Raw genomic sequence first — 26,600 nt, forward strand, 5'->3', positions numbered from 1 at the left:
CCCTTTTAGGACTGGGTAAAAATATATATTTTCCAATGCATCGGGATCTTCTTTAAACAATCTCAATATTGATTCTTAAATCCCAAGATCGATCTTTAACTCAATAAGCCACCCTCTACAAAGTGAATAAATCACTTGCATATGTGACCAAATTTCATGCTATGCAAGTAAAAAGGTTGTTAACTGTTCAGATTTCACTCGCCAGTGATTGAGTATAGTGGTAAGATGTTCAGCACAGACATCTTTTAAATCTGTGTTGTTTTGACACTCTGTGTGTCCAAGCCAGTTATTGATAAACAAAAAAGATAAAGAATTAATTTGAATCACACACACCACGGATGCACTTAAAATCTCTATGCCCATATGAATCGATATTGAATCTAATCAAATCGGGAGTTTCTGAATCAGAGTTGAATCTGAAAATCTGTATCAATACCCAGCCCTACTCCCTATATCTTACAGCTCTTTACTGATGGGGATGGAGGTGGTCTTTATTTGAATGATTGACTCTTTGACCTAGTTTGATGAAAAAGAGAGAGAGACAAAGAGCTGAAATGAGTCTTCTCATTAACTCAAATTGCTGTTCATCTCCAGCATTCATCTCACTCTTGAAAAGTGATGAGTAAATGGGGAACTGATAAATCCCATAGTAGTACTCTATTCATGGTGTAATGAGGGACGGGAGCAAGAGCTAATCCTTTACTCTCTGCTCTCCTTTCCCCCGATTCCCCTCTACTTCATATAAAAACACCTGCATCAGCCCTCGGCCCTCATTATAGGTCAGTCTAACTGGTCTCACTGCCCCCCCGTGTGTGTGTGCAATATTTCAAGAGTTTTCACGTTTTTAGTTTAAAACAAAACCACTTTCTCCAACTCATTTCTTGTGATGTTAATTGTGACAGCAAAGGAGATCTATAAATATCTATAAAACAAAAGACAAAATGAAAACTATCACAGAACAAAATCAACAGAATTTATTGCAATAAAGCATTTTAAAATCTATGAAAATACAGCCTAATAACCTAACTAAGAATGACTATAGTCATGTCTGTACAATCTGTCAATATCGAACTAGCTTCCCACAGTGACCACAATTTTATCTAAAGAGCTGACTTCGGAAAAGCAGCTGATTGTTGAGCACCTCTTTTTCTCTCTCTCACTGTCTCTCCCCTTCACAGAGAAACAGATGATCAACGATCTCCTCTGCAGTGAACTGATGGAAAAAGATGAAAAATATAGGCTACTTTTAAAATATTATGTGAAATATTACGTAAAAGTACCCTGAACTAGAGAATGACTCCCACATATCATGCATTGATAAGCCTAGACCACATATCTGGTCATAAAAATGAACAGTCAACATTAATACAACACCGTTACATGATTTAAAAAGCAGCTTATCATACGGGGACAGAGGGGTGATGAAATGCAGCAAAAATATATATTTAGGTGGGTCGGTGCACGCAGATTCGGAAGGCTTGGCGCCGATCCGGGCGTCTATAATAATCAGCGTTTAATAGGGGAAAAAGTAATAGATAGACCTACATTTTGAGGCTGTCAAACTGGTAATGTACGTTAACCTACCCGTCACCGCCGCCTTCAGGGTCTTCCGAAGCGTCTGTTTCGGTCTCAAGCGGAGTCGGAGACTGTGGGGATGGGGGGGGGGACACTTGAACCGGTGTCTGTCACTCTAGCCGGGCTGTGGTTCTCTGTCTTGTCGTGCTGGTGCTGATGCTCAGGTTCATCTGAAATAGCAAGGCTGGATGTTGTGCTAAACTCCTCTTCTCTAGCATCACCGCAGGTGCCGCCTGGTTCTTTATTTGCTTCGAGCCGACTTTTAAAAAAAGTTTAGATGGTTGGAATATTTCTCCTAATTAATCCTCTCTGCTATCCTTCTCCCTTTTATGACTGACAAAAATATATGACTGCCGATAGATACGGAAGGCTTGGATAGGTTAGATACATCAAAAATCTGTTCACAATTTAGTGTAGTCAATGTCTTTGCATGATGTTTGGTAGCTGTAACATGAAATCCCTTGGAGTATTTTTAAAATTCCAGAGCATGTATTTTTCAAACAATCCAAAATGGCGTCTTCCTGTCTAGCGGAGCTTATGACTGTCAAGGCGAAAGTTATCTAGCTCAATGAGATCTATACATGTACAAAGTTTGGTGATTGGATCTCAAAAGGGATGTGCTACAGAGCCCCCCAAACATGCCCATCTTCTAATTGGCTCTACAGAGCCCCCCTGCATGCCCCCCATATGCAAATTGCCATGCCCTAATGGCCAACAACTCTGTGTGTGCAAACTTCACATGTTAAGTACCCCAAATTTACAGAAAACCTTAATAAAAATCCATAGAACAATAGGGCCTCCGCACTTTCAGTGCATGGTCCCTAATAATAATAATCCTTAGAAGAACAATAAGCCTCCACACTTTCAGACTCCAAATTTGCTATGGAAGCACTGTCCTTTACCTTTGTGCAAAATTTCATAACTTTGCCATGAACGGTTCTATGGGCTGTTATAGGAAACGTATACAGAAGAATAATAATAATAAATATGGCTGCAAACAGTGAATAATGGGTTTCAAGTTTTTAAGGTCCTTTGTTCATACGCAACAGATATTAAGCATTAAATAGCCTGTTAGTAACTAATACAATGTAAACGTGCCTTCATTTTGAGAAACATCAGGTGAGGTAGCATACAGATGTAATTTCTTTACATTCCTGACTGTTATAGCGCAACCAAGAGGCATAGGTATGCAATTTTTACACGTGCCCTCTGATTGACCCAAAGTGTTTAAAATCTTTTGAGAATGTCTAATTATATTCAAAAGTTATATAGCTGTTTAAGTACAGTAAAAGTGGCCACAACAGATGTGCACGTTTTGATGTAACTTTGTCACGATGAATTGAAATTTTATTTTTATATATAATTATTAGTAAAAGGACTCCAGAGAATCTTTCTGCACTGGTTTTGTTCTCATAGGGCAAACGGCCAAGGACTAGTTCAAATAGCTGCTCAAAGTTGATTTTGTCCATGTTTTTCAAATTATGAAAATGTCCTTTTAAATCTTGTTGTCAGAATGGACAAGCACACTACATGCAAAATTTCAAGTAGATCGGCCCAACGGTTGCATAGTTAAAAAAATCGATTTATTTTTGTACTATTATATCAGCACCAATAGGTAGAGATGCACAATTTTTTCTGTGTCCTTAGAATGTACTTATGTGTACCAAATCTGGTGAAAATGTCTGATCAAATTGATTTAAATCCATTACATATGTGATTGTTGTCAGATATTACCAAAAACAACAAATGTCTTTGTTCATAACCATCAGGTTAGGTACCATAGAGATATGGGCTTTATAAAAACTAATTACTGTTATAGCTCCACCTATTGTCAGACCAAATTTTGCACACATCTAAAGAATAACATGTTTGATGATAATCGTGTTTCTTGTTTATGGGTTTTGGCCACACCCATTTTTTTAAAATTACCTTGTCATAGTCATGACAAATAAACAGTTCAAAATTTTTTATAATGATTGATCTTTGCTGTGCAAAGAGTCTTCCTGTACAAGTTTTTTTGCTGTTGGCTGAAAAACCTAGGAGTAGTTCGCAAAAGTAGGTTTTTCAAATAAACAATATTTAATGACTTATTTCATTTACACAAATCGTTCTTAAGGCAAAGTTGTTCAAAAAGAGATGTATCATATGATATGAAAAATGTGTTTTCTGTGAGACAAACCGCACAATATTCAACAATTTACATTCATGTAAAACACGATAGCGCCACCCATTTTAATTACATTTTTATTTTGCACAGACCTCTTTGACCAAGTGACAAATAGGCCCACCGTGTTTTGTTCCGATCTGCCTATTTTAACCTAGTCTAAAAGCTGCTAAACCTTCATTGCTTGGCCCTTAATAATAATAATAATAATAATAATAATAATAATAATAATAATCCTTAGAAGGACAATAGGGCCTCTGCACTTTCATTGCTTGTGCCCTATTAATTCAAAAGCACCATAATAGTAGTACATACAACTTGTGCGCTACATTCCAAGGCTTCTATAGTCAAATTATAGCATTGTGTGAGAAACAAATTATTCATTATTCATAGAATTGACTTTGATTTAATATAAAATAAAAATGGCACAATTTATTTTTAGAGAATATCTCGTCTGTGCTTGTTGGAAGAATGAAAGTCTCAAGAGTGAGTAAATGATGACAGAATTTTCATTTTTAGGTGAACCACTCCTTTAATATGTTTAGAATATGTATGATACCACACATCTCATGATCCCATGCTGCATGTGTCCTCACAGGAGGAAGAGGAGGAGATCAAGGCTGAGATCAACATGCTGAAAAAGTACTCCCACCACAGGAACATAGCCACCTACTATGGTGCCTTCATTAAAAAGAACCCTCCCGGTGTGGACGACCAGCTGTGGGTGAGTACCGTGCCCCACTGTGTGCCTGTGGAAATGGAAGTAGAGTGCATCTATGTACATCTGTTTTCCACACATCCAGCCCTGTGTACAAGTTGTTGTTTATCAGCCCATAACAAAGTGTATGAAAATGAGCCTTGAATGAGCATTGCTGAGCAGCAAAGTGCTGTTTTCTTGCCTACTGAATTGTTGTCATGGAGAGTAAATAGAGCTCTGGGAAAGGTTGAGGGCTTTATAAAGGCTGCGAAGTCTGTCTCTTCATTCACATTTCAATACTAGAAAGGATTGTTTCTTTTTAGTTACATGCAGCTTTTAATGTTACTTTTTAGCTCGCTCATCACAGTGTTCCTACTGAGTTGTCTTGGTGGGTTTTATTTACATTGAAATTACATTGATTTTGCTACTCTTTCGCCTCTCATCAACACTGAAACAACGTTTTGTTTTCCAGAAAAGTGGTACTTTAGAAATCGCTCTTTTAAAGCATATTTTGAAAATGAAATTGAAATTGAATCTCATCTTAATCCAGGAACATTTCACATAAAGTCACAGCACTTTGCTGAGGTAATCCTATATAATGTACAGAATGCATTTGGACCCAGAATGTACACAATATCTAGCCTTGGTAGATCATTCTGAAAATGACTTTTTACCTGTGATCACTTTTACATCCAAAATTAATGATTATAGCCTGATGTAGTTTTTAAAATATGTATAGGGATTTGTAATCTCTTATAACTGACAAATCATTGATTATAATCTTTAATCTTGTTATTCATTTTTTACTAAGATTGGTAACTATTCAGGGTAAAACACCATGTTTACTATCGTTGAAATTCACCATTTCAGGAATATTTGATTCATTTTAACCCTCTGGTGTCTGACGGTGTTTTGGGCCCTGGAGAGGTTTTGACATGCCTTGACATTTGTGCTTTTTTCAGCTGCTTAAAAACATATTAATGGCTAAAGTCTGATAACACTGTATTCAGCACAAACTGGGCTACAATAATATGCGTGGTTTTTGCACAAACAAAATGTTTAAGTCATAGAAATAAGGCCATATAACACATACGAATCATTTTGTCCACAAGACTTTTGAGAACTGGATCTTGTAGCATAGAGTTTTTACTACAAAATTATGTGAACACTCATTCATACAAAAAAATATAGTAATTTAACTTTTGTAAGACACTTTTAGTGTTGATGGGTAATATGCGAGGAGGCGTGAATGATCATGAATACTGAATGTAATTCACACCTGAGGAGACAAAAGACTCTCCCCTGGGCCTATCAATGAGGAATGTGACAAAGAGAATGAATGTGAGGAGACTTAATGATCAAAATCAAGTTTTAAGTTAAAAGAAGTAATCGGACTATACATTTTCTTTACATAAAGACTTTACTTAATTTTAGACCTACACTAACATTTAAAAGAAGTCTCTTCTGCTCACCAAGGCTGCATTTATTTAATCCAAAATACAGTAAAAACATTGATATTGTGAACTCTTTTTTTTTACAATTTAAAAGAACAGTTTTCTATTTGAATATATTGTAAAATGCAATATGTGATCAAAGCTGAATTTTCAGCATCATTACTGCAGTCTTCAGTGTCACATGATCCTTCAGAAATCATTATAATATGCTGATTTTCTAATATGATCATATTTAAAGTGCAATTTACTAATTTAACCTGAACACATATTTGCAAGCACAAGCTTTGTTGATAATAATGAGGCAGCATAAACACTAGTTAAAATATAATCTAAACATTCATATTATTTTTATATCATATTACATATCATATTTATATCATGCAGCATACAATTTAAATGCCTGCTTTAGCCGAAACAGCATTTAAATGTAACTAAAACTTGCTTATTAGGACATATTTCAATACTCTGAATCCTGGCTGGCAAGTCTGGATACAGTCCCACTAGTAAAAAATGTACATGTTTATATAAAATAGCATGTCAACTAATATGTAGGTAAAACTAAATGACTTAATCATCCGAAATTGTATCCTCGGCTGAATCAAATCTCTCTTCAAAATACAAACGTTCATCGGAGTCCCGCTCTTCTTCTGAGGAAAATTTTAACTCTTCTTCACTATCCTGGAGTTTCCTCGTCTGTGTATCGTGCTGTCTTTCAAAAGTGCAGAAAAGTGAATTAACTAATGTTTTTAAGGCACAGTCGGGGCGTTCACCACTTGCATTGATCATCTCAGCACATTACCGTATGAATAGCGCCCTCTGCCCGTGGGTGTGATCACATTAGGGATAATTAGCTGAGCCAGTAAAAACTGTACATCGCTTTGTTTCATACGGATTACATTGCAGGAGAATATTTGTTTTAAATTTGAATTGTTTTATTTAAAAGTAGACATTTTAAGCTTTCTTTAGACCTATGGTTCATGTTTGTGTGATAAGTATTCGTGGAGTTTCAGAAATATGCTCGTGACTGTTGAAAGCTCACCCTTTTTATTTTTCTATATTTTACAAAAGCACAAGGTTTTGTTGTTATTGTGAGTGTACACAAATAAAAGTAGACCCTTGATAGTCTCTAATGATGTCTTACATTTATCTGTATGCCCCAAAATGACAGAGAATTTTGTTGTTTCCGCTGTAATGACGGAAAAATCCAGCAGGAGGCGCTGGCGCGTCCATCGACCCCTGAGGGTTAATATATTCAGTTGTGTCCAATATAGAAAAGTTAATTATTAAACAGGTACTTTTTCGAGCGAGAATTGTCAGGAACACTTTACACAAAGGATTGTAAATCAACTTTGAAAAGGACAGACAAAGTGACCATCTGACTCGGTCACTTCTAATTGGCTTAGTACACCTTTGGGGTGCGGCCATTTTCAGCTCAAAACTTTCCTACTAGTAGAGTCTTGTCTCTTCTTCTCCACTCTTCACTTCCTCTGCAGCTCTGCATCCTCCGCGCTCTTATCCTTGTGGCTTGCAGCTTCACCCCGGCATCTCTCAATTTCCGTACCATGTAGAAGTCCACAGAAGCTTGGACACCAAGATCCGAGGAAGCCCTTCTCTTCTCTGTGCTACGACACACAGACACGCCTCATCACCAATCAACGCAACAGACAACAACTATTCAGGATCTTAACAAACCAAAACATCATCGGAACCACCAAAACTTTCTACAAGGAGCCCAAGAACCAAGCAACACAAGGAAACGCAATGAAAACACAAGTACATCTCCAGACTTTTGCTGAAAGTGCTGGTGTATTATTTAAATACTTTGGGTAATCTGATTGCAAATCAATTTAAACTCAAAGAAATGGCAAGGCAATTATAAGGAATTATCTACAGACTCCGTAAAGTTCATCTTATCTGTATTGATAATTTCTTTCACATTGTCACTTTACTCACTGACCTATTTGATGTTTATGTGTGTTCGATTCGTTTTCATGTTTTGATTAGCAATAAAGTCTTGTTTGTATTCAAAGATAATTTGACTGTGGTATATTTTGCTAAAAAAAAAAAAAAAGATCTTGGCTTATTTCTTCAGATGTCAAGCAAAGAGGCACTTAGTTTGATGGTAGGCCTTCAAATACATCCACAGGTACATGTCCAATTCAGAAGTTAATTGGCTAATTGCCTAAAGGCTTGACATAATTTTCTGGAATGTTCCAAGCTGCTTAAAGGCTTAAACTTAGTGTTTGCAAACTTCTGACCCACTGGAATTATGGTAGTCTATTCAAAGTGAAACAATATGTCTGTAAACAAAAGTAAATGTCCCAAACGACTTGCCAAAACTATAATTTGCTAATATAAAATCTGTGGAGTGGTTAAAAAAAGGAGTTTTAATGACTTCAACTTGTAAACTTCTGACTGTGTGTGTGTGTGTGTGTGTGTGTGTGTTGTGTGTGTGTGTGTTGTGTGTGTGTGTGTGTGTGTGTGTGTGTGTGTGTGTGTGTGTGTGTGTGTGTGTGTGTGTATAAACTCAATAAAATCACATCAGATACTGAGTTTTGATTTTGACCCCCACTTTGTTCTGGGACACATTATTCCATTTCTGTTTGTCACATGTCTGTGAAACTTGTTCATTTTTTGTCTTAGCTGTTGATTTATTTTTGTATTTATGTTCATACACCTATTTACATGTGTTAAGTTTGCTGAAAATAAAAGCAGTTGAAACTCAGTTTTTTTCCTGAGTTTATATATGTACAGTATATGTGTGTATATATGTGTAAAAATGTCATGCGTTTATGTATGTATGCATGCATGCTGCCCCCAGTGATCAAGCCAAAGGGGACTGTGGTAAGGAACCCAAAACTCCATAAACGCCAAATATTAGTTATCTGTGTGCAATACAAATCATTAGTAAACGGAGTATATGTTGGTAGCCAAAACTGCATGGTATTTGATGGCTACATATTCTGATTTCTTACCCTCAGTCCTGATGGATGAATCCATCTAGTCATAGTACAGTATATCAAATGTGTTTTGATGTATCTCTGTTTTTTATGTCAATGAATATTTAGTCACCATAGTAGTGAGGAAGTTTAGTGAGTCACCTGTGGAACTAGGCTGGAACACTTCTTTCTCTTACTTTTGCTCTACAAGTCAGTCCTTCTTTCCAAATCCTACCAACTCTTTCTCCTCGCCTTCCACTTCACTTCTCTTACACAGCTGAAGGAAAGGACAGACCAGATAGTGGCAGGGTAATTTGTTTTGTTTATCAGTGTCTGCAGGGGCACGCAGATGGAGGTGCGTTCGACCAATAAAGATAGACATCGCAGGAAATTAAGTGCATTTGTGACACATCTCAGTGTAGAGTGACAGCTCTTGAATAGAGAGACCTTTCATATGAAGGGTGACATTCCCATTGATGCAAGACCTGAGGGCCACAATCCACTTCAATATGCCTTCTGACCTGCCAATCACACAGCAAAAGACATAGAAATTGAGAATGAAGCTCTTGGAATGAGAGCCACATTCAATTTTGTCCTTTATGTAGTTGGCGGGCACGGTTTCTAGGGAATCTATTCTTTATGGTATTCTGAGCTTCAGTGCTGCTTCGGAATCAGCACTTTCTGTTTATGATTACATTCGTTGAATTTGCTTTAACACAGCAGTTAGTGCTGTGAACTCAGAATTAAACTTAAAGCCTCTAAATTCCTTCTCCCCTTTTTTGCTATTGCATAGAGATTAGTTTGTAGCACCTTGCCTGTTCTATTCAGATTGATTAATAGTGCATGATGGGATGATTTTAAGCCTGAAACGAGGCTGTTTAACTACTGTTGAAGGGATAGTACACCTTCAAGGCCCAGGTATACTTAGATTTTGCATGTTCCGTATCACCCTGGCCCTTTCAACCACATTACATTTATGCATTTGGCAGATGCTTTTATCCAAAGCGACTTAAAGTGCAGTTATTACAGGGGCAATCCCCCCAGAGAAACCTGGAGTTAAGTGCCTTGCTCAAGGACACAATGGTAGTGGCCGTGGGGATCGAACCATCGACCTTCTGATTAACATTTATGTACTTTATCCCTCTACGCCACCACCACTCTCAATAGGATACAATAGGAACAAGTTCGACACAAGCGCACTACTGCTTTGTGACACTCTTTTAATACTGTCAATGCCTAGCGCATGCGCAGACAATGCGCACAGACGCGGATCGCGTGCGTGAGTCAAGAAAACCTAGGCGGTACCTGTGCTGATCACGCAATTTTCATCACATAAACTGTGTGCAGGGATCCACAACACACATACCCGAAGTATACTTTGGCCTTCTCACTCTCATGTTCCAATCAAGTAATACTTACTTTCTTGTAAAACTTTTTGGTAATGAACAATATGCCACAAATGTTGTCAATTGAGCTTAACTGGTATTGAACCAGTGAACCATATGCATGTTATTTAGGGCTAGACTGGTACAAAATGGACGTTGGGGTCTAACTGTCTAAGAGAAACATCCACATCACACAGTCTTTATTAACACCTCTCTGTCTAGCCGAAAACACATTGGGGCTGAATTATGGCTAACAGTTGAGCGTGATAGTCTGTGAAAATGAGTCAGTGTCTTAATAGAGAAGCACCATAGCCCAAAATATGGTGGTCTCAACAAAGCTCAATGATCTTATTCTCCCATGTTTATGGCCTCCCAGACAGGAAGATAAGTTTCTTATTAATCATAAAAAAATGGGGAAGTCAAGCAGCACATGATTATTCTGCCTCTGTGTTGGGAGCCGGAGATGCCCTTTCAGGCTAGAGAGAGACACACACCCGGCCGCTGTGTGTTTATTTTTTTTTTAATTCAGTTCTGTCATTAAAATTTTGTTGACCGTTCTGCCTGTTCCCACCATCTCCTTGCCCATCCCTTTACCCGTTACATTGTGGATTTGTATGTTGTAAGTGGCTTATGAATTGCTTATGCCTCAAGATTGAGCCAAGTATCTTTAACCGTACTTGCTCAGTGGGGTTTATCCCAGATTAAACTTGCCAATACTTAAGGCATACTTGCCATCAAAGCAAATGTTTAATTCCAGATAACTAAATAATGTAATAATGTGTTGCCTTATTGAACAGGAGCCCATTTCCAGAGGCAGCCAGAGCTTGAGTGGCTGTTGTATGGTCCAGCAGACATCTCTTAACATGTGTTCAAGTGCCTATGGCTAGACAGGACACCCTCTGCTGTGGAGTGATTAGAGGAGTGAGAAGAACAAGCCACTTCCAATTATAGGATCAGACGGAGGCTAGACCAGATGGTTGAAGGATCAGCAAAGCTGACTAACAACATTTTGCAGATGTTTCCCAAAACAACAAAAATGTTTATTTTAGCGGAGTAACAGACATAAGTAGCAGTGCTAATTTAAATATGGTCTTTTATATTCCTTCAAAATATTGTTGCTGTTCCAAATAACTAGCTGTATTTTTCAACAGTGTAGCATAACGATACGCTTGCTAATACATGAATGCATAGCCAACTTCATTTTCAAAATGGTACCATGACTGTTTTTTAGCAACAGTTTCAAAGCTTCCTCAAAATTGATTGATTAAAAAAAATTGCATTATTAAAAAAGTTTATAGTATTTATACTGAAGTTATAGAATAAACTACTAAAGAATTTGTTTACAAATAAGGGTCAAGGTAAAAGGTATTAAAATTTGAGCTGTCAGAATTAACGTGTAATGCATGCGAAGTTTAATGCAATAATTTTACTTAATCGCGATTAACGCATTTACTGTTAATACAGCATAAACACTGGTGTGAAGAGTGGAACCTATGTAATTTGACTGCCCGGAGTCATTACACTATTGCATACAACTCAAATACAACACCAGAGTCCTTCTACCAAGGGGGCCTGCAAGGTAGTGTTTAGTCCGCCTAAAGGTGCGTACACACTGCCAGCGACATCGCGCGCGACAGCGACTCAATACCATTCAATTTCAATGCGAGCACAGCGACTTCCGGCGACACGAGCTGTCGCGACCGTTGGCGCTAGATGTGGGCGTGTCCAGCGACGCAACAAAGTTGAGAAAAGTTCAACTTTGGAGCGACTAATGGAAGCGACAGCCAATAGGAGAGACGACGGGAGAGCTCACGTGATCCTTCTCTCTCTCTCTCTCTCTCTCTCTCTCTCTCCTGCAGTAACGGAAAGATGGATGAAAGGCTAATTCTTGCTGTTAGAAATTTTCCAGTGCTCTATGATATGTCTCTTCCCACGTACAAGGACATTTTAAAGAAAAATACTGCGTGGAAAGGTGTATCTGAGATCGCAGGGATTTTATGGACCCAGACAGATCGACATTTGCATTTTCGCCGCAGATAAACAGCCGCTATGGCAAACAGCACGCCTTGTTTCTCATTCATCTTTGATATAAAGCATTTTATGTACTGATTCCATTTATATTTAGTCTTTTCCCTCCAAAATGTTTGTTTTTAGTGGCAAGAAAAGAGATTCGCTGTCAACAGCAATGGAATGACATCCGTGAATGTCATTTATAAACGTTACTAGGCAACCAGTAGTGGGAACACCCACTAGCAACTTCACCGCCAGCCACTGGCGACCTGCAGCGATAAAGTCGCTGGCAGTGTGTACGCAGCTTTAGTCAAGTCCCAATCTTTAAACAATCGAGTACGAGTTGAGTCCAAATCCATAACTGTCAGTCGAGTTCGAGCCTGAATTAATCTGTTAATGAATCTGAATTAAAATTGTAACCTTAATCTCAACATCAATATTTTAAGCTTATTTTAAACTTCATAACTTAGAAAACAGTTTGTCATTACAAAAACACCTCTGTTGCCTTTTCATATATACATTTTGTGTTTAGTATTCTGCTGAACAAACTTCAAAGTTGTTTAAGAATGAAAGCATATACTTTAGGTGTATGAAGACAAAACTGTCCTTCAACACACTTCTTATTCCGTTCTGTTGACATTTCAAGTATTTGTTGCTTTTTCCTCTCCACTCAAACGTAGACTAAAAGTGAAATCTGCATTCTCATTACAACCAAGGTTATTGTTTTTAATAATTATTTGAAAATAGTCAATAATAAATAGGTGCCATTTATCTGTTTAGAGTTGCTGTCTGCTTAAGCAATAACGCTTTTTCATTGCATCACAAATGTCATGGACTTGAGTCCCAAAGGCTCGAGCCTGAGTGAAGTCAGAGAAAAATGCATCCCACTGAGTCCATGACATGTTCAAGTCCATTAAAATTGGACTTGTGACTCTGACTTGAGTCGGAGTCCAAACTAGAGAATCCCAACTCTACTACAAATGTTTCATAAAATAGAATGATACGGCAGTCCCATAAACATTCTAGTTGACTGTTACGCTCTCTCCTATGATATAGCCGCAGAGGTTGTTATCTCTGTAAATAAAAGTATCTCTGTAAATAAAAGTATCTCTGACAGCGCTTCCCTGTCAGTGATAGAATGATTGAGAAATGACCTCTTAACACTATTTGATGTACAAAACAAGCCCAGATGGGACTTGTGATAGAAATCAAGCATTTTTCTGCCTATGTAAGGCAGGTTTTATTTACCACAGAAGCACACCAAATCTTAACTATCACCAAAACACAGAATGAGACTTTTTGTTTGCAAGCGTTTTTCATGGTGAGTTCAAAGCAGCACTCAATGCTGGCATTGCCACCCTGACGCAAATCATAAATGAAGCTTCATGATTGCTATAAGAAAGTGGATAGCCACAGTCTACTGGCAGGTGATAATTTACTGTTGGGATGATTTAAGAGATTTAATGCCTATTGCTATGAATATACAAACTATGTGGAGACTAGTTCTTTCAATTAGTCAAACTCCCATTTAGACTTTGGGAAACATATAATGTTTGGAAAATGTTAATAAAGCATTATATAGCTACATATTGTTTGGTTTAGTTTCCTAAGATTTAAATGAATTAATTTTGATAAGAAAAGTGTCAAATAGTGTAAAATTTCAGCACTTTTAAAATCTGCTATTAATCGAGATTAACTACAAAAAACTATGTGATTTTAATCATGATTAAAAAAAAATTGATCAACTGACAGAACTATTTAAAATATGTTCCTTGCACCTTGAAAACAAGTGAGATTACACTTAATTCAGGGCCAGTGTTATGATTTCAGTGGCCATAATCAACTACCTGTAAGTTTATTATTTTTGAGTCACTCATATACTCAAAGACGTATTTTTTTTAGAGTAACTCCATTTGACCTGAACAATACGTGTTCTTTCATGAAAATGTCAGAATTCAGTCATGAGAGCCTTGTTTTATATATTTTTTATCATTATTAAATGGTCTGCACTTATATAGTGCCTTTTTAACCTTAGCGGTATTTAAAGTGCTTTACACTACACTGCGTTTCATTCACTCTTTCACAAACACAGTCACACACCAATGATGGCAGAGCTGCCATGCAAGACACTAGCCTGCCATTGGGAGCAACTTGGGGTTCAGTCTCTTGGCCAAGGACACTTCGGCATGTGGAGTCGTGTGGGCCAGGAATCTAACCGCCAACACTGCGATTAGTGGACAAACCGCTCTACAACCTGAGCCACAGCCACCCCCACCATTTCCCTGCTTATTTTTTAACTAATAATATATTATATATATTCATTCAAATACAAATTAAAATGCTTTACATTCCTGTAGCAGAAGTAAACAGGTGGTACTACAAGCTTGCATTTCTCAGGAATCTTCCTTATTATTGCCCGTGGGCATGCGATTAATTGCGTAAAAAATTTTTACGCGTTATTTTTTGTAATATTAATCGCACTGAATTAACGCGTTATATTGACAGCCCTAATATTTTTTAATAATGGATCTGGACAAAAAACAAAAGCATTGTGTCATTGACCCTTTTTCATTGTAGTCCTTTGTTTGTGGAAGATGTCATGTTTATTATGACACAAATGAAAGTGAATGACTCTGCTTCTATCCCTCACAGCCATCAAAATAAATAAGCTGGCCACCTTGACAAAGTTTTTTAGGTGTTTGAATGTGAGATTATTTCCCTAGGTTTCTCAAAATACGTTTTCAAAGATTATTCCACCAGGAAATGTGGTTATTTGACAGTTGCCCTTTTCACAAGAACATTTCACAAGTGTTGTTTTCCTCTGTAAGGGTTCACTGACTCCTTCTGGGAAAACAAAAGGGCATAGATTAATGGGCAGTGATTAACTAACATGCTCCTTTTTTTAAAAAATTTATATTGGCTTATCTGTATTAAAGCAATAACACCTTCTGCATCAGAGGAATTTCCCTATCTCTCAAAGTCCAATAATAGTAGAAATTAATGTGACCGATAAAAACCTAGCTGTAGAAAATGTTTTTCTTCAAATAGTTTCCCAAATACAGTTCAGAAACCCAAATAGCGTGTCTCGTACTTCAACCTAAATGTTCAGAAAAGTGAACAAATGTTGAAGTGTTATTATGGTGTCTCCACCAGGCCAAGGTTCTATTCTTTCTATCGATCTCATAATAATTCTTCATCATAAAAATTATCTTCCCAATTTTCAAAATAGAATTGCCAAACTTGTTAGGAAGCCTCAAGCTATATTCAGCATGCAAACTCAATTTCTTTTTTATGGCCCGGTTTCAACAAAAATTATTTAATTTCATGTTTACCACAATTTTCAAGCTAAAGCGGCACTAATCTTGGAAAGCTGCCAAAGGCAGTGCTTAAAATATAAATCTTAAATATAAACGAATTTAATTTTTAGCTACAGTACATTTTCTTTTCTCTCCTGTTTTCTGTTATGCTCTATAAAACAGTTAGCTCCAGTCCTCTAATCAGATTGGTGTTCCAAGTCTGTTCCAATGACATTGTATATAAAAATGCCATTCAAATCAGATATTAAAGTGAATGGAGAGCTGTGAAGTCTCTGCACGTTTGCACATTGTCTGATCTCCTGTGCTCCTCAGCAAGTTCTGTTCTTGAAGCCAAATCAGGTCCAATTAAACCTGAGTGATACAGCCTATAAAACATTGAACACTGGGTCTGAGAGAGAGGGGATTGGAGTCTTCAGTGCATAACTGTGGTGACAGCCCTTAATTCCTGTCTGCTACACTCATCACAGCATCCTGCACATGCATATCAATGGACAGATCCCACACTCTTTCTTTATTTGTCTTTTGTTCTTTCTTTTGTTTGTTATTTCGCTCGTTTGATCGTTCGCTCATTTGTTCTTTTAGTTTTTTGTTTCATTTGTTGTTTATTTGATCATTTGTTTTGTTTCATATTTTCATTTGTTCGGTTGTCATTCATTAGTTTCTTGTTTAGGTCATTCATTTGTTGTTTCGTTTGTTCATTCTTTCATTCATTTGTTTGTTCCTTCATTTGTTTTCATTTCCTTCTTTTTTTGGTTCTTTATTGCTTTTTGTTCATTTGTTTATTCATTCTTTACTTTTCTTTAGTTTGTTCTGTCATTTGCTCATTATTTTTTTCATTGTTTTCATTGTTCATTTCATTCCCCCCACCCTTTTCTTAGTCTGTGGTTGTGCAATGCTTTAAAAAGATTTATCTCCTTCATTTGAATGCCCCTTCTTGGGTGTGTGTATTGAATGCTGCAATATTTATCATGTATTTTTAATTATCTAAGGGACCATCTTTTCTCTCTCTTTCTCTTAATATATAATAAAATCCACCAAGTACTCAGTGGGGCATAAATCTGTGAATCCCATGGAAAATCTCCAGCCTGACTGAAGCAAGCAGGTCCCCTTTGTGCTGTTTGTTAGTCCTGGTTGGTTTTGTGATTGTTTTGCCATTTAATGGGTTGCTCTAATATAATATAATATAAAAAAAATAAAAAAAATAAGATCAAATGAGACATCTGCACAGATATGAGATTCAGTGTTCCTGTTCCAGATACACATAGCGTAGATATGGCAGACGACAGCATTTAACACTGTGTCCTAACCAGGCACAATGCGACAAACATTCTGACTGTCCACACTGAATGTGAAAAGCTGCACAAAAGGACACAATCAAAGCCAATCAGAACATATATTTTATGTTTAATGTACAGTTATGAGGATCAGGACAATGACCAATGTCCATGACATTTTGAATGAATGGGTTGAGCTACCCAGCTCAGCGTTGTATAATTAAATACTAAATGATCTACGAAATGTCCTGTTGTTTGTTGCTTTATCACATTGTGCATTGGTAGTATAAGGGAGTGTGTGAAAGTCCAAAGGAAGGTTTTGATTTGCAGGCAGGAGCATCCCACAGGAAGTGACTTGTGTTGTCTCCTCTACAGCTGGTGATGGAGTTCTGCGGCGCAGGCTCAGTGACGGACCTGATCAAGAACACCAAGGGCAACTCACTGAGGGAGGACTGGACCGCCTACATCAGCAGAGAGATCCTCAGGGTAAGTGGCTGTCCTTCATTCTCTTCCCTGCTGGTAAAATAATTTCAAGGTTGTCAACACATGTTTTATGTTTCTAACAGTCTTAACCAAGGTCCTAATCATCTTTGATCAAGATGTTCTAAATCGAAGCCAGGTCTACCAGCGGGTAGTCCAGCTGATCAACTATACTAACTAACTAGTGACCATAAATTATCAGATTTGACCGACAGAAACAAGTTCAACCAACTAAGCTATTTTTAGCTAGTGTTTATTCATAAATGCAGTGACCTCAAAAGTGTTTTTGGCACATAAGGCACACTTACTGTAAAAATGTGTGAACGCCATTTCATTACATGAAATATAAAACCAAGTGGCATTAAAAAAAAAAAAAAAGATGGTACAAGCACACTTTAAGCAAAAAATGTCATGATTTTATTTTTTCCCTGATTGCCAAACTTAATGAAACATATTCATAGTTAGTTATTTAACAACGTTTAGTTTATGAAGGATTATGCCATTAATGTGTCCTTTTCGCCTGTATTCTAATACATTTTCTCTCTGCTCTAGGGGCTCACTCACCTCCACCATCACAAAGTCATCCACAGAGACATCAAAGGCCAGAACGTGTTGCTGACAGAGAATGCTGAGGTTAAACTAGGTAAGAACACAGCCCTGTAGGCTTGGAGCACTTTGCTTTAAACCCACTCTGCACAGTAGTGGAGTGCAGCTCCTGTACAAAGAAACTTCAGTGAAGCACAGCCAGGCAATGTTAATGTGCTGTTGTCCTTTAATGCTGCCCCCTTTAAGACTCTGCAGGTAAATCAGGATTGAATATGAGACAGTGGAAGGTAGATCAGAAGTAAATCAATTAGTCAGTGTGGGTAATTGATCATCACTGTTCATGACGGTGCCACTTTATCAGATTGTATAAATATGTTAAAGACTGAATGGTTTGAATTTTGGCTTTTAAAGGGATCTTTTAAAAGAAAATCTTTTATATGGTGGTACAAGATGTGTTTAAAGGGCTGGTAAAATTAAAAAATTTCAGTAAAGTGTTTAATGGTCTGTCAATTCTATGCGTTAATTGAGTGCTATTAATTATATAAAGTATAACGTGTAAAAAAAAACAATTAACACAATTGATCATGCCCCCCCATACCAATGGAGCAAATTAAGCTTGATGTACCACCTTCATGTTTTGGTGAATCTGTGACAGTAGGGGGCAGTCAGCTCTCCAGCTCTACAGGAGCTAACCAATCAAAACAATGAGCCTCAGCAATAAAAGATATGTCCCTTTTCAGGACACTTTTTTTAAAGATAATTTTGTAAAAATACAAATAACTTTACAGATCTTTATTGAAAGGGTTTAAACAATGTTTTCCATGCTTTTTCAATGAACCATAAACAATTAATGAACATGCACCTGTGGAACAGCTTACAGATGGTAGGCAATTTAGGTCACAGTTATACAAACTTAGGACACTAAAGAGACCCTTCTACTGACTCTGAAAAACACCAATAGAAAGATGCCCAGAGTCCCTGCTCATCTGCGTGAACGTGCCTTAGGCATGCTTTATGGAGGCATGAGGACTGCAGATGTGGCCAAGGCAATAAATTGCGATGTCCGTACGGAGACGCCTTAGACAGCGCTACAGGGAGACAGGAAGGACAGCTGATTGTCCTCGCAGTGGCAGACCACGTGAAATAACACCTGCACAGGATCGGTACATCTGAATATCACACCTGCGGGACAGGTACAGGATGGCAACAACAACTGCCTGAGTTACACAGGAAAAGCACAATCACTTCATCAGTGCTCAGACTACCCGCAATAGGCTGAGAGAGGCTGGACTGAGGGCTCGTTTGCCTGTTGTAAGGCAGGTCCTTACCAGACATCACCGGCAACAATGTTGGCTATGGGGTTTTACCCACCTTCCCTGGACCAGACAGGACTGGTGAAAAGTCCTCTTAACTGACAAGTCACGGTTTTGTCTCACTAGGGGTGATGGTCAGACTTTTGTTTATCATCGAAGGAATGAACGTTACACAGAGGCCTGTACTCTGGAGTGGGATCGATTTGGAGGTGAAGGGTCCATTATGGTCTGGGACGGTGTGTCACAGCATCATCGGACTGAGCTTGTTGTCATTGCAGGCAATCTCAACGCTGTGTGTTACAGGGAAGACATCCTCCTCCCTCATGTGGTACCCTTCCTGCAGGTTCATCATGACATGACCCTCCAGCATGACAATGACACCAGCCATACTACTCATTCTGTGCATGATTTCCTGCAAGACAGGAATGTCAGGGTTCTGCCATGGCAAGCGAAGAGCCCGGATCTCAATCCCATTGAGCACGTCTGGGACCAGTTGGATCGGAGGGTGAGGTTTATTTAGCCGAAAATAAAAGCAGTTGAAAGTGAGAGGACATTAATTTTTTTCTGAGTTTGTTATATATATAAACAAACTCTGCAAAAAAGAATGTGTGTATGTGTGTGTGTGTGTGTGTGTGTGTGTGTGTGTGTGTATGTGTGTGTGTGTGTGTGTGTGTGTGTATGTATGTATATATATATATATATATATATATATATAAATATACACACACACTGGTGGTCACAAGTTTGGAATAATGTACAGATTTTGCTCTTATGGAAAGAAATTGGTACTTTTATTCACCAAAGTGACATTCAACTGATCACAATGTATAGTCAGGACATTAATAATGTAAAAAATTACAATTTGAAAAAGTTGAGAACTTTTTATACTTCAAAGAGTTCTCATCAATAAAATCCTCCACGTGCAGCATGTGTTTCTAAACTATATAGAGAGAGGGAGCATTAGAAACACACTTTACACAAATAGCTCATATTCTACCTGAATTCCAGGACATAAATGACTTCAAAACCTTGACAAACTGTATCTTATGGGAGAGAAAGTAGAGTGTGTTCAGCTGGCAGCGCATGTCGTCCTGTCATCACATGAGGGAGAGAGACTGACCCCTCATCATATTACAGCTCTATTCAAACTGATATTTTAATATACTTTTTTCCCTCCCTTCCTCATTGCTCTCTGTATTTTACTTTGTAATTTGTCTTTATTGTTCATTTATTGTATATAGCCCTACATGTTTTTTGATGTTGTTTTTATGTTTGTAATGTGTTTTACTCAATGCTTTGGCAACATTGTATACTGTATACAGTCAGGCCAATAAAGCTCATTTGAATTTGATAGAGAGAGAATAATAATAATAATACAAGTAAAAATATTACTTTTGTTGTAGAGTGCAAGTCATTTTCTGATCCTTCTGTTTATTTATCTCTTTGCTATTTCTAGTCTGATTAAATTGTTTATATGATATGTTTTCATGTGCACCGTGAGAAGAGGCAAATTACATTTAATTTCAGACTCTTGCATGTACAACTATTTGATTCTCCTCAGTTATTCATCACTTATAAATTCGCTTTCATTCTTTGTGTTAGCGTCACTAGTTTGACTAGACTATGTAATCCAACAATTTTCTGAAAGTCACTATCACTCTTGACAACATGTTTGCTAATAGAAAATCGACAAAATAATAGACAAAATAACTGGCCATATTGTGTCTAATAGGAAAGTTACTCTATATGAACTTTCTTGATTATTGAATATATTTCTTGATTAGCATATGGTGAGGCAATTGTCTGGTAGCATACTGTGTGTCTGGGATCTGTCATGGTGGTTGTACATTGTTTCCAGTCTCAGCAACTGATTTAACACTGATCAGTCTGATTTTCTTTCCAATATTTATTTGAACCCCAGTGGACTTTGGTGTGAGTGCACAACTGGACCGCACTGTGAGCCGCAGGAACACTTTTATCGGCACACCTTATTGGATGGCACCAGAAGTCATTGCATGTGATGAGAACCCTGAAGCTACTTATGACTATAAGGTGAGCTCTCCTGTCTCATGCTCTTGAGGTTTCATCTCTCATGATCGGGGTACTTTACACGTCACACTATAAGAATTTCAATCTCTGCTTAAAATCCCATGAAAGAGCCTATTTCAGCACGGGTCAATTCTTACCACTATTTTGAAAAGGGTAGGTGTGGAAAGCTGAAAAGCATTATGGTACATCTGTCTGTAATTCTAGAAACTCTCCCACAAGAAATGCACACAGACATTTCATGTATTTGATGGAGAGCCTGTGGCTTTAAATATATTACAGGTGAAAACATGTAACTACTGTAGTTTTTTACTTTGGACCATGCAAACGCATATTTCCAAATAGTGTTTTTCATTGACTGAAAAAGTGCCCATCTCATGAATAATATAAAGGTGCTGCTGATGTTTACCTTTTTAAAAATGCAACTGTGCTGTTTCTACCTGTTCTGATTCATAAAAATTACATTAATTTGTGTAATGTAGTCTTAAATGAATAGTTCACCCAAAAAGGAAAATACCCTAATCATTTACTCATTCTCATTCAGCTGGACACAAAGATTTTTAGAAGAATTTCTCTGCTCTTTAGGTCCATACAATGCAAGTGAATGGTGGACAGAACTTTGAAAGTCCAAAAAGCATATAAAGGATCATAAAAGTAATCCATATTCTTCCAGTGGTTACACCTATATCGTTAGAAGCAATATGATTGGTGTGGCAGAGAAACAGATCAATATTTAGGTCCTTTTTCTACTATAATTCTCCTCTCTGACCAGTAGGTTGTGATATGCATGAAGAATGTGTATTGCCAAAAATAATAATAAAAAAAACCAAAATTACATGTGAAAGTGGAGATTTATATTGCTAACATCTCAAAGTGCATTTTAGTGCTTCAAGACACTTTAAAGAATTTAGTTGAAGTTGGGTCTAAGTTTTGGTTGTAAATATGGAAATGCAAATTTAAACCACTTCACTGCAATTTATAATGCAGACACCTACAAGCAATAAACAGAGCAACAGTCTTATTTCTGAAGCTTGGATAAAATCGAAAATATATTTCTTAAAGTTTTTGATGAATTGACAAACTTCAGCAATGCTAACAAACATGAAGTAATTAAGCTGGCATATTCACATTTTAGCAAAATATTGGTTGAAACACACTAAAACATCCTTTGAAAACTGAAATGAATCAACATTTAGAGTATGGTAGCCCATCTTTACTGAAGAAATAATCTATAACGTTTGATATGCCGGGTGGTCTTAATGTAGTAATCTATAATGTTACTTTGTTTTCTTGAGAAAACACACACTCATAAATGTATTCAGGAGGTGACTGCTGCGGACACACAAAACAAAAGCACTTTTCTTCGTTTCAAATTAGTCTGAAGTGATTTTGCAAAGTGGAGAGTATTGATCACAGGTCCTCAGTTTACTTAATACACGTGAGCATGTGCAATCAAAATCAAATAAACCCTCCTTGGAAGCAATTTAGCTACCATTATCCACAAATCACTCACGCTAATGTAGTGATCTGTGCCACAGCTGGCTGTGTTGATAATGTCACAATATCAGGACACACAGCTAAACAACTGCAGTGAGACCACCCTCCCCTTCCTGTCCAAAGACATAGTGACCTGTTTCCCTTTCTACCGTTAGGCTCTAGTCAGTTTCATTGCATGTTTAAAAATGTAACCCTGGTCTAGCTAAAAGCTCAGACAAATGTAAAGTGAAAGAGTGCTTTTATTTCTGTATAAAATGTTATGTGCAGTGGTTTTAATCCCCATATTGAATATCAAGATGATGCTGCATTGCATTTATATTACTATCATATCAGTTTGCCTTTGAAGTGGCCCCAAAAAGTATTTGGACTCATATGACACACAAAAAAAATGCATGAATGTCTTGCTTTGTATAACAAAATATCAAACCTAGGGGAATTTATTTGAAAGAAATATAGCACAAAAAAGATATAAACAACATAATCATTTGAAATTGAAAACTAAATTAAAATTAAAACTAAATGATTAACCCAAAACTATAATATACTTGATTCCCACTGGTAACTAAGGTGTTTTCTTAACATGAAAAAGGCCAAAAGTATGTCCATAGGAAAGATTATGCAAAGAATTCTAATAAAGACAACTTTGGGGAAAAATCTGGGCACTAATGGGTTACATTTGTTTTTAAATAACAAGTAAAACTGTTTGTAAAAACATTATAAAATATTTATAAATATTATATTGGGATTACACTCGTCCAGACAGATAAAGCTGATACTATGCTCTCATTTGACATTTTCCAGGTGTGTAAATGTTTTAATTATAGCACAAAATGTTGTTTTCAATCTACGTTTTATATGTGCTATTTGTGTCAAGTCTCGTTTCACATTGTGTTACAGAGTGATCTGTGGTCGTTAGGAATCACAGCCATTGAGATGGCTGAAGGAGCCCCGCGTAAGTAACAGCCCTTCACTGCTTTGTATATCCCTGTTTATCTCAAAGACTCATTATGATATTGACTAAGGCAGGGGTTCCCAAACATTTTTGTCAGCTAAACCTAACCTAATTTGAATCACCCCCGATATTTTGAGTAATGTTTTAAAATATATAAAATTTCACATCTTTGCACTTTTTCTTATTATGGTTATATTTTTATGAAAATGTATTACATCTATTGTTCTTTTTATAATATGAATACATTTAGTTTTATTAGTTTCATTTATTTTATTCTCCATTGGCATTTCTATCCCAGTCAAAGTCTACACTACCTATAATCAATATCCGTTCCAGTAGTAAAGTTTTCAAACAAAAATGTGTAAAGTGGTCTGTTTTTATCAGTCATTTTTGTTTTTATTTCCTTGATAATTTTATAAATGTATGTCATTCTAGTAGTCTACACCCGTGGCCAAAAGCATTGGCAGTGACATAAATTGTGTGTTTCGCAAAGTTTTCTGCTTCAGTTGTTGTGGTGTTGATTCACATTGTTTCTAGATTATTGTGCAGAGTGATCAGATGCATTTTAAATAATTGCAAAAAGCTTCATTGGCCAAAACATTTTACTTTATCACAAAAACCCAAATTTTTTATTTTTTTGGCCCTGACACTAAATGACCAGCTAACATAATTTCACTAATCATATCAGCAGCACCTGATAAAGTGTGAATGAGTACTGTCAGGTGAAATCACTCTATCATTCTGATTGGATTATAAGAGATTGACTGATTGGTATGAAAGGAGGGAAGAGGTGCTTCCAATCATTGTGTTCTTGTTACCAATGGTTGCCTCTAAAGAAAGATGTGCAGCCATCATCGCTTTGCATCAAAATGGCCTCACATGCAACGAAATTGCTGGAAAGAATATTGCACCTGAAAGAATTTACCGGATCATCAAGAACTTCAAGGAGAGAGGTTCAACTGCAGTAAAGAAATCTTCAGGATATCCCAGAGTGTCCAACAAGCGACAGGACCGTCTCCTCCTGACGGAATCGTGTCACCACCAGTGCAGAGCTTGCTCAATATTGGCAGCAGGTTGGTGTGAGTGCATCTGAATGCACAGTGAGGCGAAGACTTTTGGTCAATGGCGTGGTGTCAAGAAGGGCAGCAAAGAAGCCACTCCAAGAAAAACATCAAGGACAGACTTAAATTCTGCAGGAAGTACAAGGATTGGACAGCAGAAGACTGGTGCAAAGTTATTTTCTCTGATGAAGCCCCTTCCGACTGTTTGGGACTAGAGCTAGGTGATATGGCCAAAATTGTTATGATAATCTTTTTCATATTGTTCGATATCGATATTTATCACAATATACATTTACACATTGCACTTTTTTTATTTTTTTATTTCAAAGTTGACGGAAGACAAGAAGAAAAGATTTATTCTAAACAGTCAAAATAGTCTCTACAAAACTGCACAAGGGGTCCAGAGATGCCCAAAGTAGTGGGGCCTGTGGGATCTTTTACCAATTTTACCATCTTTTACCGTTTATCAAATGAAAATGAATGTTAAAAGATCATCTGACTGTTCTGAAGCATAGTGACAGAAGTCCAGTATTTGTTGGAATATTTTTACATTTAAAATGAAATATTTTTTATATTTCTTTAGATTCAGATACCCAAGTATGGGGCATAGAAGCCCTTGTAACTGTGGAATGATGCTTAATGTGGTCAGGGGTGTCCCGAGAGAAAATTTAGAAAATGTTTTTAAAAAATGTAAAAAAAAAACAACATTTGTATATGTTCATTAAAGTGAGAGACTAGTCTTCACTAGAGATGATGAGAGGGCGCAACCGTTGTCATGAAGTCTTGCGGTGCGGATGGAATCAATCCGGTGTCCGATGTAACCTAATTGTTAGCAAGGCAGCTAGCATTAGCAAGTTCATCCAGTCTGACCCTACGTTACCACTGGTGCGTTGTGAGCAAAGCTGAGAGCGTTTTGAATTAATTCCTATGAAAGCCGAGCGTCATGCTCGCAAGGTAGATCGTAGGATTGGCAGTGGTGCAGAGCAAGGTCTCTCCTAGCGCTGTGAGCACCTTTGAGCGGATTTCGTCCGCCCCAGTGGAAACGCAGCCTGAGAAAGCCGAACTGTTTGTGTTTTAGCGACACGCAGTAAATATCGAAAATTCCACAAAAGATTATCGTGGATTTTCTTTATTGCGATATAAATCGATATCGTTTTATCGCCTAGCCCTATTTGGAACATCTAGAAAATCAATAGTCTGGAGAACAAAAGGTGAACGCTACAATTGAGTCCTGTGTTGTGCCAACAGTGAAGCATCCTGAGACCATCCATGTGTGGGGTTGCTTTTCATCCAAGGGAGTGGGCTGTCTCACAATTCTGCCCAAAAACACTGTCATGAATAAAGAATGATATCAAAACGTCCTGCAAGAGCAACTTCTCCCAACGATCCAGGAGCAATTTGGTGATGATTCGTACACTTTACAGTTTAATGGAGCACCATGTCACAAGGCAAAATTTATAATGAAGTGGCTCGTAGATCATTACATTGAAATTTTGGATCCGTGGCCAGGCAAATCCCTGGCTCTTAATCCTATTGAGAACCTGTGGTCAATCCTCAAAAAGAAACCCACAAATTGTGATCAAATCCGAGTACTAATAAGTCAAGAATGGATCCATCAGGATTTGGCCCAGAAGCTGATATCCAGCATGCCAGAGCTAATTGCAGAGGTTATGAAGAACAAGGGTCAACACTTTAAATATTGACTTTTTGCATATATTGAATGCTTTTGCCAATAAAAGCCTTTCAAACTTATGAAACTCTTATCATTGTTTTCCAGTGCACCATAGAAACATGTAAAAAAAATAATTTACAAATACTGATTCAGCAAACTTTGCAAAACACACAATTGATGTCACTGCCAATACTTTTGGCCACGGCTGTACATTTGGT

The 26,600-nt window shown here is 37.3% G+C and overlaps 1 protein-coding gene across 1 annotated transcript in view; it reads left to right on the top strand.

Moving 5' to 3' along the window:
* Positions 1-26,600, top strand: part of LOC127648830 (TRAF2 and NCK-interacting protein kinase-like) — a 156,332-nt gene that overhangs the window by 74,065 nt on the left and 55,667 nt on the right. Inside the window, 5 exon segments of the mRNA XM_052133604.1 lie at positions 4,338-4,463; positions 17,191-17,301; positions 17,848-17,938; positions 21,076-21,206; positions 23,595-23,649. Of these exon segments, the coding sequence (XP_051989564.1) occupies positions 4,338-4,463; positions 17,191-17,301; positions 17,848-17,938; positions 21,076-21,206; positions 23,595-23,649 (514 nt within the window).

This window comes from Xyrauchen texanus, chromosome 9, assembly GCF_025860055.1.
Source record: "Xyrauchen texanus isolate HMW12.3.18 chromosome 9, RBS_HiC_50CHRs, whole genome shotgun sequence".
NCBI classification, from domain to species: Eukaryota; Metazoa; Chordata; class Actinopteri; order Cypriniformes; family Catostomidae; genus Xyrauchen; species Xyrauchen texanus.